Raw genomic sequence first — 15,200 nt, 5'->3', positions numbered from 1 at the left:
TTGTTGTTGTTGTTTTGCAAAATATTATGATGACAGTAATAAAAATTCTAGGGCCTTCATTTTCACATACAGTTCTTTTCTATGCATATATGTAAGCTTTATATTGTAGTATATCATAACTGTTTCCATGTTGCTACATAATCATAATCATCATAATTAGTATTGTTTTAATAGCCATGTAATTATCCATCTTGTTAATGTACCATAATTTACTTAACCTAAATCTTCAACAGTAAGAGAGTGCTTCCAATTTTTCCTCTATGATAAATAACTTCTAGTTTACATATTTGTGCATATAGCTTCTTTCATTTTTTTTTAGATTATTTCCTTAGGATATACTCCTAGGAATGGAATTACTAAGTTTAGGAATATGCATTTTTAATAATTTTTGAATAAATTGACATTATTTTTCCAGTTGACAGTGCCATCAGCAATAATTAATATTCTGCTTTCAATACAACCTGTCAGAAGTATTATTATTTGATATTTAATACACTTACATAGTACCTTTTGTTTTTTCATTTTCTCAAAAATAGCAAATGTTAATCAAACACTTGCTTACAAATTATGTGTTCTGTCATGTTTTGAAAAGCCAGTTAGTTAGATTTGAGAGCCAGGTTTGAAAACTGAGGTAGATTTTTTTTCTTCTGCATCAAGAATGCCTGCTGTGCTTCTCTCCCATTGTCTGATAGTTTTGTGTATTAGAAACTAATACTGATATTTTTCTGAGCAAAACATTCCCTTGTACTCATATAATAATTAATTATTGAAGACCCATGTATAAGGAACTGTAGGGAGTACCCAAATAAAATAACGGGAACATTAGACAATTTAATTAGAAAACTCAGGAAAATACATTAATATTTTTATACCAGCACTCCCAAGCCCAAAAGAGGGGTTGCAATTCAAGTAGTTTAATCTCTGGTCCGATTTAATGACTTTCTCTATCTAGTCTAGACAAGGTCACACATTTTCTGTCTAACCTTCCCAGCTAATCTGACTTCGCAACTGACAAACCCAAGAGCTCCAGCCATTCCACTTCCAATATTTTTTTCTAGATTTCATCCCAAGAAATCTTTCTGATAAATGAAACCCCCATCTCTCTCCCACAATAAAATGCTTCACACCATCCCCAATCTTACCTTGCACCAGACCAAGCAAATGCATGAACCTTCATAATACATGAAATGGTTTCCCAAACTGCAGCCCCATCCTAGGACTGGATGCCAATTCCAGAGATCTGGTTTTGCCCTCCCTTCCGGGCAACTTCACCTATTTCTCAGTTGGGTGTCTTCCATGCCTTACCAAATGGTAGAAAAAAAAATTTTATGAATATAAGCCACTGTAAATCCATCCTGGCATTGAATAACCATTCTGACTAGAGCTTTCTCTTTGGCCTAGGGGTTTTAGGGTTTGTTTGAATAAGATAATTGCTACATATCAGTGCCTGGGAACATAAAGGAAAGAACTTACCATATTTCCCCCTTTTTCTTCTTGCAGCATCAGCCGAGGGTTCTCCATAAACACGGTTAGCCTTCCAAGCTGCTGTCCTGCCAGTTGATATGAACATGGCCCGTTCCTCACAGAAAGACTAACCCATGGCACTGCCAGAAGATATCCTTGGAGCATGGACAGATTAACTGGATTAACTGGAAAAAAAACACCCATTCAGTCAAGATTATGGGCTTTGGAAAAAATCTTACTTTGCTGTGGATTTAAAATGAGGTGCATAATATAGTGCCAACTCGTTCCAAGTGGTCATGGGCAGACCATTAGCTGGAAAATTGCTTCCAGTTTTCATCACTGTGCATAACTCAAGTTCCCTTTGGGGAGCTGTCTGTGCCCTTCACTAGAAGTCCTGTTTTAGCATGGCAACTACTGGATTATTTTATTATGTGTGCAGATGGCATGATGTTTTAGAAAAAAAAAATTACAGCAGTTCTGCAATCTCAGTGGAAGTGTTCACAATATTATGCCCTGGTAGGAATGTAAACATGTCTCGATTATGTTAGTTATGACGTCTAAAGGTATTCCGTCCAACTCTTAAGCACTTTATATGAGAACACTACACCAAGATGAATCAGCACGTTCAGCACATGTGAGAAATCAAGTATTTTTATTTTTATAAATCTTGGTGGGTTTTTTTTTTCTGGCTCAGACTGTCCAAGACAAACTCCACTACTAGCATAACCCCAGTTGTTTGTGGTAGGTTGATGTAAATATGGCCACAATACTGTTAGACTTCACCTCCGGATACTTTACTGAACAACTGGTTTACTTGTAGCGCCAAAGGGAAGCCCTAGGGGGTCTAGTGATTGTGTTAACTTAGCTTGCTTCTTTGTTCGCAGGCACAATTGACCACATGCACATACAGGCACTCAAATACAGGAGGCTTCTATTTGGCTAATGTAGATATTCCTTTATTCTGTAGAAGAGTTCTTCCAAAGGAAAAAAGGGGATGGTATTCTTTTAATCAAAGACCATGGTAGATGGATGGTAAAGGCAACAGAATGCAATTCTTTTGTGTGGTCTGACTTTAACACTTCAGAAAAACATCCTAAGTCAAGTTGAAATCGCCATTCTTTCAAGAGAGAAACATCAAGTGACCCTACTATGTGCCTAGAGAAGAAAAAGTGTCAAGTCCTATACTAAGTTCCCTTACTTAGTGTAGAACCTACCAGTCCCTTGTTAATCCTTTCTGGGATTATACCTGTGACTAATTGTTTTTTGTTTTTTGGTTTTTTTTTTTTTAACTACGTCTTACAACAAAGCACAGTCCTGGGAAACCAGTCAACTTAATTATTGCTTGTCTTTGAGCATTAGAGACATGTTCATATTGACTTGCTACATAACAGTGTAGCATGTTTTTTCCTGAAAATATCAAGTTGACTGAATGGAAAGCTCAGCAAAGTATGTTCTGTGTGCCCACTGTCCCAGCCTGGGACTGACGGGCATCAGAGGCTTTGCTTTAAAATATAGTGTAACCACTTCTGGAAGACTTCCAATGCAAGCAAGCTTAGTGTTTTAGGGTATCTCCAGATACATAAGCATTGTCTGCCTCCACTCAGGGTCTCAGGAAATACACAGCCCATTGGAAACCACCCCTGCCTGAAATTTGGAAACCTGACAGGGAAAGGGAGGAAGGTCCAAATGAGTCAGCAGCAGGATGACTCACCACAAGCCTGGCAGGCTTCAGAGCCAGAGAAGGGGGCTTACAACAAGGAACTCAGAGAAGTTTCAGTCGCCACCAAAATCTGGCCCTTCGACAGGTCAGCACCAGGACTGCCAGGCCCTCTGCAGACATAATTCTCCTCACATCTATAATTAGGAGACCAAACTCTGGCTGCCAACACCCTTGGACACAATATTCCCGTCTCCACTGCCCATCTCATGTGGTTCAGTTCTAATAGCAGGTCTTCTTCTTCCTTTCATTCCTTCCTTTATTCAGCAAGCATTTGTTGAGCATCTATTGTGTGCCAAGCATTGTGCTTGGGCAACAACAGTCCACAAAGCAGACTCCCCACCTGCCCTTAGGAAACTGTATCTCCTCCTTCCAAACATTATCACTACCCCCACCTTTTCCACAATGAATACTTAATTCAGACAGCATTCTCCATTCTGCCAGAGTAACCTAGGAAGAAGAACATGGCAGCAGACGGATCCTCAGGGAGCAGACAGCAGACTGAGAGATAGTAAACCGCATCAGACCACATATTTGCACCTTTCAGTTACAGCCAACTCTTTGAGGGCCCAGATTGAGCTGGTTGGAGCTCCCCAAAGCAGCATTCAATTGCTTTTCCTTGATATCCACCCTGGCTACCTATGTTCCCTTTCTTTATACAGGCACAACCATTCACCTCTACACTGAATTATCTAACACTCCAGTTCTATAACTAATCCAGGGGACACACAGTTGAGTCTGATGAAGCCTAAGAACTGCCATGTGCTGAGATATTGTAACTGGGAATTAAGATTTAGCCAAAGACATCGTGAGGCTACTGCTGACTCTCTTGGAAAACTGGACATGCTTTGTAGTGCAGATGTTCACTAAATGATGGTGGTTCATTGTTACTTACTTTGACCTTCGCAAAATATTCTGAACAATTCAATAAGTAGAGTTTCCTAGTTTGTTTGTTTTGTTAAGTCAAAGGAGTGCTGTAAAATTTTTGAAAGATGATGGGTGAAGAGGGACCTAGCAGAAGGCAAAATGAAGACCATTAAAGAGCCCCGTTGAAGACTGTATCTCTAAAGATGCCTTAATGCCTGGCACATACTCCATGTCTGCATACGAACTACTACTCTTTTCCAAACTGTCAACCTCTGTTTGAAATTATTTGGGGGGATAGTTTTGGAAGCATGGTGGCATAAAATCCGAGCAGTCAAGAGCTAAACCAGCAAAAAAAGAGGAATTACTTCATTCGCAGGCTTTGGCTTCTTTATTACCTGGTGGTCCTCTGTGATCTCCCATGGTTACCTTCAACTGTGCTGTACTTTCTTCCCAAGATGCATGTTTGGAATGTTACCTCCTAGAAATCCAGAAATGGCTGTGGTGAGTTTTGTTTAGTCGGAAGCAAGAGGTGGGGAAGTAAAGGATACATATTTTTATGTCTAAGGACTGTAAGCTGTTGATGCTTGACTTTTCCTTTTACCTACACCTGTGCTACACCTTTATTAAAAGGCTGACACCCAGACTTGTGCAGGAAAGGCACTCTTGGGAATGAACAGAAATGAATAATTATGAGACTTTCTTTCTGTGGTGCCAAGGGAATTCGCTTATTTCCACTCCAGAACTGAATAGGCAGAGCATTGCCAGTCCTGCTAGTGTGAAAAGCAAATCACTTCAATAGTTTGAGACGTACCTAGGGGAAGAGAGATCCTATCAACTTTCTTTGTGGGTAGTGGCGTACCTTCAAATCCCTGCTCAGGCTCTGTGAGGTGTGCACCCGCAGATTTCACTTCTACCTCCGGAATCCTGGCAAACAAGCCAGGAATCTCTCCAGAGTCACTTCGCAGTTGCTCAGATAGAGGCCAACAGTCCTTAGTCCTGAGGAAATTCTGCCATTTTTAACATTCAAGGAGAAAAGGAGTATCAGCTGTACCTGAGAATATCAACTAAGGCTAAAAACCTCTAATGGATCCCCCTTGTTACTTGCAAAAGCTTTCTTTGTCTGCAAATGTCACATAATTGATTTTAGATAGGAACAACAAAAGTCTCAAGGAAGTGAAGTTTTTAAGACCCCCCTTGGCACTTTACTTTCACCAAAACCTCCTCTTTCCAGTACATTAGCAGTTTTGTTCTTTGTGATGTTTTCCTCTACATTCTTTAGAATAATTGTATTACTTGACAACTAGACTTGTCAATCGCCTTAGACTCTTTTTAAAAATCTAATCTTTTGAAAATGACACAAATTCCTTTATTGCTTTAAGGCTGTTTTTATTCACCCCTCCCACAGCCCCCTCCACTGCACTTTTTTGTTTTTGGGTTTTTTTTTTTCTTTCATCTCTCTTTCTTTTAACATGATGCTGTGGGTTGATTTCAAGAATTCTATAAAGAACTCAACAAAAAACGTAGTCGTTACCTTTTTTCCCCAGTCCTAATATTTCTTCTTAAGCTTGATCTTGGTGAAAACGTGTTGCCCAAAAGGCAGTGAGGTAGGGATTAATAACGCTGACCAGTCACCTGGAAGATTAATGCCAATGCAGCCCTGAGATCAGGAAGGAGGACAGGCCAGGAGATGTTTCTACTCCGGGCACCATTAAGGACTCTTTTCCAAAGGCAGATCCTGCTCCTTAGATCTGAATCTAATCCTGAATCCAGAAAATTATCCTATGAATTCTGGTTTATCAACGCACATGATTCCTGGCACCATTGCATGGCTTCAAGGTAAAAGAGAGCCGTGTTTCCATTATTTTGCTATGGTGATTTTTGGGAAGACAGACAGCATTCTTTTGAAAGCGGGAAACTTGAGGAAAAGTTGGCCAAGTGCACAGGAAAGTTCTACCACACCTTAGTATAAGGAACAAAATAGATGCTACTCATCTGGGGAACATAGCTAAAGGGACAGTAACAGTACTGACGGCCTTCTGGCCATCAACTTAGCTCCACAGGGAAAATTCTGGGTAAGAGCAAGCACTGTTTCTAAAATCTAAATTTTTTAGGGTGAAATTTACCAGCACCAAATGTAAAAGGGAAGTGCCATCAGGCATAGGGCTGGTTTTATACTTCCTGCCCAACGGCAAAATGACTGAGACATGACTTCTATGGAACAGCAGAAAATGGATGCCAAAGATATCATAAAACTGAAGTTCAATTTGCCACATAAGGCTATTTAAAAACTCTGATGCACTCCAAGAATTCTTCCTTCAGAGCTTTCCTCCTACCATTATATCAAGCACAAGAATACACCAACAGCACATACTTAATGTAATGTAAAAGTAACCATATGACTTGTGTTGAATTACCATTGGCTGGTTGACATGATATTAATAAGTGTCATAGATATTTAGACATTATTTCTGATCGTACAAAATTCTTTTCATAATTTGGAGCCAACGGTTTGGGAGGTTTTTTGTTTGTTTGTTTAGTTATTTGTTGTGTTGTTGTTTTCCAAACCTCAGATATTTTGAGGAGCCTTAGAAAGGCTCTTAAGCCCAGGCCTTTTTGCCTCATGTGCAGAGTATTAAGAACAGCCCTGCTGATGTGAACCTCAAGGAAGGAGGCTATTAAATTAATCCAACACTGGAGATACTAATACCTCAAACAATTAAAACACTGAAGACTCTGCTGGTCGCCTTCCACATTGTTTACAGCCCTTTTAAATTCAGTCATTTGGATCAAGAGAAATAAACGGTTGGTTTCACGGGGCTTTTGCCAGATTAGCACAGACACAGCTACCAAATGTGGACGTCTAGACTGAGTGGATGCATGAGAGCAAACAGATCTGTTTTATATGATTGCACTTAATCACCACCACCGCCCAAATTCTGTAAAAGTATATTCAAATACTTAATGCTAAACAAAACTTCAAAACAGGAGACTCTTACTGGATCATGCTTTCACTTAGGGTAGGATAACTGATCTTGAAGATAACCTTGTAGAAAAATTGCTGGCTGGAATGCCCCAAGCACCTGGGAATTGGTGCTGTCCTATTCCACAGACTGATCATGGTCTTCTCCCATCTCCTCAGAGGAGTTAGCCTGGCCTCTAAAATAGCACAAATGCCATGAAAATATCTTTCTAAGCCATATAGAGACTTCCTATCCAAGTATAATTCCAAAAATATGATTTGAGTTTGAGCATGCCTGTGGTCCTTGATTCTATGATCCCTAAATCAGTTCTACTTCTCTCTCTGTCTCTCTCTCTCTCTCTCTTTCTCTTTCTCTCTCCCTCTCCCCCCAGTATTTTTTTTTTAACCACAATTAAGTGCATTTAGCGTGTTTACATTGGGAACTGCCTGCTGGCTCTATGTCTACTTTTGACAATGCCTATGTCCAGATACCATACAGTGCATTTGAGAGAGGACTAAGGTTATGTTTCCCCACATACCAGCTGCTGCAGAGGTTTCGAAGTGCCTGACCCAGTTCTTTTTCACATCAAAAAGGCCTTCGGTTACAGATGGCAACCTCAAATATGAATGTAAAGTGGGGGAGGAAATTCATGTTTGAATGCTGAAACACTTGTGTTTTTTATTTTTATTCAATACCCACCTCAGATCACCAGAAAGGGAAGCCTCTTTGGTGGGTGTTGGCCCCCACTGCGGGCAAAAGGGGTTCTATTTGCTTAAACTCATACTCGTAGGCAATTTTAGGGCTCTCTGGTTCTCTGAATGGTTTCTCCACCACTACCTTTCTTCCACCAATAGAAAGATGCTGTCCTTACAAGGCCATGTCTGAGAAGACCAGGTTTTAGCTAGTAAAAGAAGCTCACATTGCAGAGAGTTGAGTAATACCAGGCTCTTGACTTTGCACTGTGTGTCGCAGTCATGATTGGGACAGAAGGAGCCAGTCTGCTGAAAAGCCAAGCCACCACAAATATTTGGAAACTAATTCCACTGAAACTCTTGTATCATTAAATCATACTACTGTAGTTTCAGTTAAAGTAATTATTTAATATAATTAGGCACTAAATTAAATAGCTTTGCACAAAATTTTAGAAAAGATCAATCTTGTAACAAAATTTAATATGAACAGTAAAAAGCACCTGAGAAAAGAAAATATCGATCTGTTGTGGTTTATATACTTGAGTTATTCTTAGAACTTTGTGGAGATTGACACTGCTCTGATAAAAAGGAAGAAAATGTTTTGAATTCAAGAATGCTAGACTACTAGAAATCTCCCAGTATCTCTGGGCCACTGCTCTTCAGTATGGGGCGCTCTCTGTCCCTCCTTAGCAGATGGGGTTGTTTGGAGGCTAAAATGAGCTAAGGGAAGAAGCTATCCTGTGCCTCCAATATCCCTTATGTGTAATTAGAGTGCTGATCTGGGTTGCAGGCTTTATTCAATGATTCCTTTCCCTTACTTGAGGCTTTCTCCATGGAGCTGTTATTTCTGAGCCTCCATTCTGGGATTTACAAAGGAAACAGAATGATGAAGAAGTAACAATCAGCATTGTACACACACACACACACACACACACACACAACTTTTTCTAATATGTGAGGTTAGTCTGCAGAGTCCACAGCCCAGGTGTCCATTTATTTCCACTTCTTCACCTCCCAAAGATTTAGAGCTCCATGACCTACCAAGGTTAAGACTGCCAATCCCAGGTTGGAGAAGACCCATCAGAGCGTGGAGGTGCCAAACTGAGAGGCACAGGAAGCAGACAGCCACATCAAACTTTCTGGATGAACTACTGCATACTGGTGTTTGTTCTAGGAAAGAAAGAGGAAGAAAAATTACACAATGTGAACTGAACATAAGAGCAGTGCTCTTTATAGAGGATGAAAAGGGAGCATGGGGGAGAATCTGATTTAAAAAATGATTCATTCCTTCACAAACACTAACAAACATGGCTAAAAAGCACATGTCAGAACACAGAAGCCTAGGTAGATGATCAACATTTTTATAACTTCCTTAAGTGAATAGTTAAACCAGCAATCTGAATTCTGTTGGTCTCCCAAGAGTGTTTAATTACATAAGTATTACCCATATTCATTTCCCACAACTGTTGGGTTTTTCTTTCTTTCATTTTTTCTCTCTATGCATCCTAGAAAAACTCCCCCGACTAGACTTAGCGGGAGGCAGTCAAGTTATGTAGTAAAACAAGAGTGCCTTTTCTGTTGGATGTCCACTTTAGTTTCCTGCCTTCCCAGGGCATAAGATGTTTAGAAACGTTTTTTCTCTAAACATAAGAATTATTGTGTACCACAATTTTGAACCACCGATTTCCATATCTTCAGCAGCTATCAACTCGCCAATTCCCTTTGGGTCTCCTTTGTATATTCTTATGTTCCCTTCTGTTTCCAGTTGTCCTCAAAAAGAGTTGAGGGGGGCATAACTCTTATAAAATGGATAAAAATGAAACTGTACAGATGTTTGCCCCCCTTGTATCTGTGAGCATGATCTCTATCAGGCTTGAAAATCTGCTTTATCATTTTGTATATTTGACTATTTTGTATTCAGCATTACTTGACTCCTTATGTGCATGGCAATGTATTAAAATGTGGGATTTCTATTACCGTGTAAAAGCGTTTTGATTCTGATTTTCAACATATATCCTTGGAAAAAAAATTACATTAAACTTTTCTATTTTCTTCAGCTCATCAGCTTTGCAGAAGAAAAAGAAAAGTTAACAGCATTTCACTTTCCCTGTGTTAGCTAATGATGCAATTCATGGTGGAAAATTGTCCTCAATTATGCTGTGTTTCCTAGAGAAATAATATGTGTGAAATGAACTGATGGCCTCCCTATGGCTCCCAGCACACAGAATTCCCCCAGCACCAAATCCCACCAGCGTAATTGCAGTGACTGGTGAACTCTTTAGTGTCGAGCACAGCTGGGCAGGAGACACAATTCTCTTCATCCCTCAGACATGGTAACACACTAGGAAGAGATGGGGCAACAGATCTTGGCCCACCGATTTCCTCTCACCCCAGAGAGGGTCTTATGTACTAATAATAGTATGATTGATGGTATTTCCCAGCACCTCCTGCTTCATCCATCTCTCTGAGGTGGTAACCAAATGTAAGCTATCTGTATTTTATCAATAGAAAGACTGACCTTCAAATAACATCTACCCAAGAGACTTGGATTAGAAACCAGTGCTTCCAAACAGATTTGGCATAGCCAGCCTCTAGTGCGGCAAACATCTGCAATACCCTCCACACACCTCCATATATTTTTAAAGGGACATTTTCCTCAAACTTAAAAAAAATCCCCTGAATAATATGATACACCAGATATAAACAATTGACCATTTTCCTGCTCTAAACTACCATTTTCAGCCTTCCTTTTCTCAAGGAGACATCATAATGAGTACTTATAGACACTCTGACTTTACTTAATATGATGAATTGCCTCAACCAGTACAGGAGAAACACTTCTTTCCCAGAAAGGAAAAAGCACTTAGAAACTGCATTAAAAAGAAAGGAGGCACCCATTGTCTTTTTTATTACATGCTTACTGTAAATCTAGTGTTTGTTTGGTTTTCTGAAAAAGGTTTTCAAACGTAAAACCTGTGATAACCTTTTAGGTTAGCTTACTGACTCAACGTATAAACCTAAATCTTTTGATATACCTTGCAACCCTAAAAGCACAATTTTCTCCTACTTTCTCTGCTTAAAGATTTTGAACACAGAAAATGGAACCACCTCGTTGTCGGTTAACCTTTTTAGAAGATGTTAAAGCCAGAGCCCCCAAACAAAACATTCTCTTTGTCTTTACCTTTTGGGATCATTTCTAACTATTTCTTCTCTTCCTGTCTCTTTCTCTTATTATTTTCTTCCTTTTCCTTTGTTAGTCCTCTGCCTTTAACTTACCTCTCTCTTTTGTAGGCTTGTCTTAAAACCTTTCTCCATGTGCCTTCCTCTTCCTCTATCTCATCTCTACCCTCCCTTTTTCTCTCCCATCTCTCTCTCTCTCTCTCTCTCTCTCTCTCTCCCCCAACCCATTTACCCTTCTCCTTTCTTCTTTTTAGGGTAGAGCAGTTATCTGTCTTTGTATCCCCATCTCTTGGCACATTATAGTTGCTCAACATCATAGTTACTCAACAAATGTTAGGTGAACTGAATTAAACTTGGTGACCTGTTTTTCCTGGCTTATTTTCTTCCTGCCTACTGAGCCTAGCAACCTCTACAAACACTTCATTACACAAATTAACTCATAGTAATAAAGACTACACCAGATGTGTTTTCTGAGGTAGGTGAAAGCTTTAGTTAACAGGTTCTCCCCAAACGAGGAGTAGGCAGATTCTCCTATATACCACTTTGCCAATACAAAGAAAAGCCTTCCTGCCATCTCAGCATTTGGGTAACTCATGATACCTGGGGCAAACATGGTAGCTATATTTGGATCAAGGACAGTGATGTCTGTGAGAAGTTCAGTTGAGACCACCAAGATAATTTTTCAACCTAAGATTATTCAGAATCTTATAAAACTTTTTTGTGAGACCAGCAAACGTGAAGTGCAGTACTGGGTATCTTGTGCTAGAGGAATCCTTAAATGCATTTTAGTTTCCTATTTATCTTTTTTGCCAAGAGCTGGCTTTGGTTGAGGTTTTCTCTGTTGATGATGAAATCATTAGAATTGTTAAAACTTTCTCCAATTTCTATTTGTAAAGCATATAGATGTATGTACATTGTAAAATAGCTTTCCCTTATTTTTCACAGACATTGTGCAAATATTGAAAAATTAGCTAAAAACAAGCTTTAATAAAGACAACTACGATCACATTTTTGTGTAGCACTGGAGAAATACAAAGTGGTACTAGATCATGAGAAATGTTATATAGTTGTTTTACAAGTGATGATGTTCCCTTTCTCATGAGAAGTGGAAAAGTTGACAGGGTTCTATTTTTCTGTCATATTTCTCTCCTTTTAGTAGTGTAACCCAAATATTAATTAGGTTCCCATGGTCCAGTCTCTGCAGGAAAGTTCAAGAAGGGAATAGGAATGCATATGAAAACATTGTGAGATTTTACTTTGTCCTTCATGATACTTCCAAAACTGAGTGTGTGGGTGGAGGTGTGGGTATGAGTTACTCAGAAAGTATCTTAAAATCCTACTTCCCATCTATGCTACCCTCATTATCCTCCACCCAAAGGCAGCTGCTTCCTTCCATTTTAACTCTTCTCTCTCTCTCGGGAAGAACGCTTCTAAATCTCAACCCTTTTCCATATAACTTTCCCACTTCTGCCTCTCCAGCTCAGCTTTTCTATCCTTGTCGTGATTCTCCCTTTCAAAATCATTAAAACAAAACTAGTAAACGTTGAATTTTTCTTTAGTAAGAAAAGAAGAAAAAGGGATATGATAATACAATATTTTTCTTAATGATTTTCTTTAAGAAAATCAATTTTTCTTGATTTTTTTTTAGTAATTCTTGCCCCAGAGCTGTGAAATTGATGACTCAAAAAACAAAAAAAGGAGAGTAACAGAAGATTAATTTGGTTGCCGTTGATGGTTTAAATTCTAGTTCCAGTAAGTACTCCTTGTGGGACTTGAAATCTTTTCATGTTTTAACAAACATAGGTGGATCTTGTGCCATTTGTCCTATGTGCCAAGAACTGTTCATGGTACTGGTCTAAGTATTATTGATTCAGAGATGAATGACATTTTTCCTGAGCTTAGAGGTCTTACACACTAAGAGAAATAAGCAGCTCAACAAATAACTTCTTCTTAAGTAGCCTATATTAAAAGGAAAATATCTCTGGAAGGATAACTTAATACCCATTTGTTCCGAGATGCTGGGGTTGGGGAGAGATGCAAGAATGTTCCATAATCAAGTCAGCTCTAAAAATATGATAGATGGGCCGGGCGCGGTGGGTCACGCCTGTAATCCCAGCACTTTGGGAGGCCAAGGTGGGCGGATCATGAGGTCAGGAGATTGAGACCATCCTGGCTAACATAGTGAAACCCCGTCTCTACTAAAAATACAAAAAATGATCCGAGCGTGGTGGCAGGCGCCTGTAGTCCCAGCTACTCGGGAGGTTGAGGCAGGAGAATGGCGTGAACCCGGGAGGTGGAGCTTGCAATGAGCCGAGATCGCGCCACTGCACTCCAGCCTGGGCGACAGAGCGAGACTCCGTATCAAAAAAAGAAAAAAAGATAGATGTACTTTACCCTTGTCCTAGAGACTTGGGATGCCTATTAGCACATTAAAGGCTCTGAGAAGTCTTGCAGGAAATAATCATACACATTTGTTCAGTGTAGCACTTTCAAAATTCATTCAAGCATCAACTGTTTTCCCCAAGAGAATACCAATTTACAGCCCATAGAACAAACACTTTTGGAAATACCGTTCTAAGCCAACCAGTGCTTCATGGCAATGTTCTTTCAAGCAGGTGAGTGTGCAGACCCTCAGGAAAGAGGTGGTGCCACAGATGGATCCCCTGAGAGAGAGATAGACACCTGGGGTATAAAAAAGTGGGCTAAAAACAAACCTGCCACTTTCTATTAATGAAAATAATTACAAACCAGTCACTACATGTTCAACCCAATTAGCCTATCACATCCAAGCCCTTTCACCAGCCATGAATGGAGAAGGGGGAACAAGTGCATAACCTTGGCCAAGGCTCACATCTCTCTATATTTTAACATTCTCTTCTGGAATATTAGGGGTTTGGAATAGACGGACTCCTGTAATCCCTTTGCAGCACACTACTTCAGTTCAGTTCTAATTTTGTACAATCTTATCCTCAGCTTTGCTTTTAAAGTAAGCACATAATTCTTTTGCAGCAACTCGGATGGAGCTGGAGGCCATTATTCTGAGTGAAGTAACTCAGGAATGGAAAACCAAATATCATATGTTCTCACTTATAAGTGGGAGCTAAGCTATGAGGATGCAAAGCCATAAGAATATATAATGGACTTTGGGGACTTTCAGTGGGGAGGGAGAAGGGGGTGAAGGATAAAAGACTACATACTGGGTACAGTTTACACTGCTCGGTTGATGGGTGCACCAAAATCGAAGAAATCACCACTAAATAACTTATCCGTGTAATCAGAAATGACCTGTACCCCAAAAACTTTTGAAACAACAAATTAAACATAATTTAAAATAAAGTAAGCACATAATTAGAAAATCTAGAAGCTTCTAATACACCATAGTTCACTTTCCTTCTTAATACTAAAGAGAATGCTTTCATTTTACAAATATTTTTGTCTCCCAGGTGTTATAGAAGCAGTTTTTCAAAGAAAACAAAAATTTGGACTAGAATTTGAGCAATGACACAAGCACACAAGTCCGCAGTTGGTAACTTCATCAACACAAACAGGTATTGATTTTTATTGGTTAAGCCAAAAATCTTTAAAGATTATTCTTGGATACAATGGAATCAGGAAAAAAGAAGTCTTTCAAAGACTTCAACAAAAAGAACAAATGCTATCAAACTTGACACTCCCTTTGAAGACACTCTATTCAAAAATTAAATTAGGGGAGTTAGAGAGAGGGTGAATTCAGAACTATATTTTAAAGAAGGAGCCCGGCGCAGCAGGCTCATGCCTGTAATCCCAGCACTTTGGGAGCCCAAGGCGGGTGGATTACCTGAGGTCAGGAGTTCAAGATGAGCCTGGGCAAGATAGTGAAACCCTGTCTCTACTAAAACTACAAAAAATTAGCCAGGCATGGTGGTGGGTGCTTATAATCCCAGCTACTCCAGAGGCTGAGGCACAAGAATTTCTTAAACCGGGGAGCCGGAGGTTGCAGTGAGCAGAGATTGTGCCACTGCACTCCAGCCTGGGTGATAGAGTGAGACTCTGTCTCAGAAAAAAAAAAAAAAAAAAAAAGATTCAGAAAGATCTTCTGCCTAACTCTTAAATAATGAAATTTCTGAGAGTGTGTTTTTGTGTTTGTATGCACATGTGTGTACATACACACAGTGATGGAGGTGGAGGTGGAGGCAGGAGGGAAGAGGGAAGAGACTGGGAGAGTTTCAAAGACCTAATTCCCCTTTGGTCAGGTATACTTTGTCTCTGAACCTGGACAAGACAGATACATCCCTGCCTTTGTTTTCCTCTTGCATTCATTTCTATCACATTGCAAAATCA

At 39.6% G+C, this 15,200-nt stretch overlaps 1 protein-coding gene across 6 annotated transcripts in view; it reads left to right on the top strand.

The window, feature by feature from the left end:
• The window catches only part of SAMD12 (sterile alpha motif domain containing 12), a 467,280-nt gene that overhangs the window by 412,278 nt on the left and 39,802 nt on the right, over positions 1–15,200 (top strand). For 5 of the 6 annotated variants that reach the window (XR_013396953.1, XM_077942870.1, XM_077942863.1 and 2 more), the window contains one exon: positions 1,501–9,686. The exons of the other annotated variant lie outside the window; for it this stretch is intronic. Coding sequence is in view for 4 of the 5 variants with exons in the window: in XM_077942870.1 (XP_077798996.1) it covers positions 1,501–1,523 (23 nt within the window). In the remaining variant the exon portion in view is untranslated. Of the gene's footprint in view, positions 1–1,500; positions 9,687–15,200 lie in introns of those variants that run through there. 6 annotated transcript variants of the gene reach the window in all.

The sequence above is a fragment of the Macaca mulatta genome, chromosome 8, assembly GCF_049350105.2.
Source record: "Macaca mulatta isolate MMU2019108-1 chromosome 8, T2T-MMU8v2.0, whole genome shotgun sequence".
NCBI lineage: Eukaryota > Metazoa > Chordata > Mammalia > Primates > Cercopithecidae > Macaca > Macaca mulatta.
This window is presented reverse-complemented; position numbering and strand designations above follow the sequence as displayed.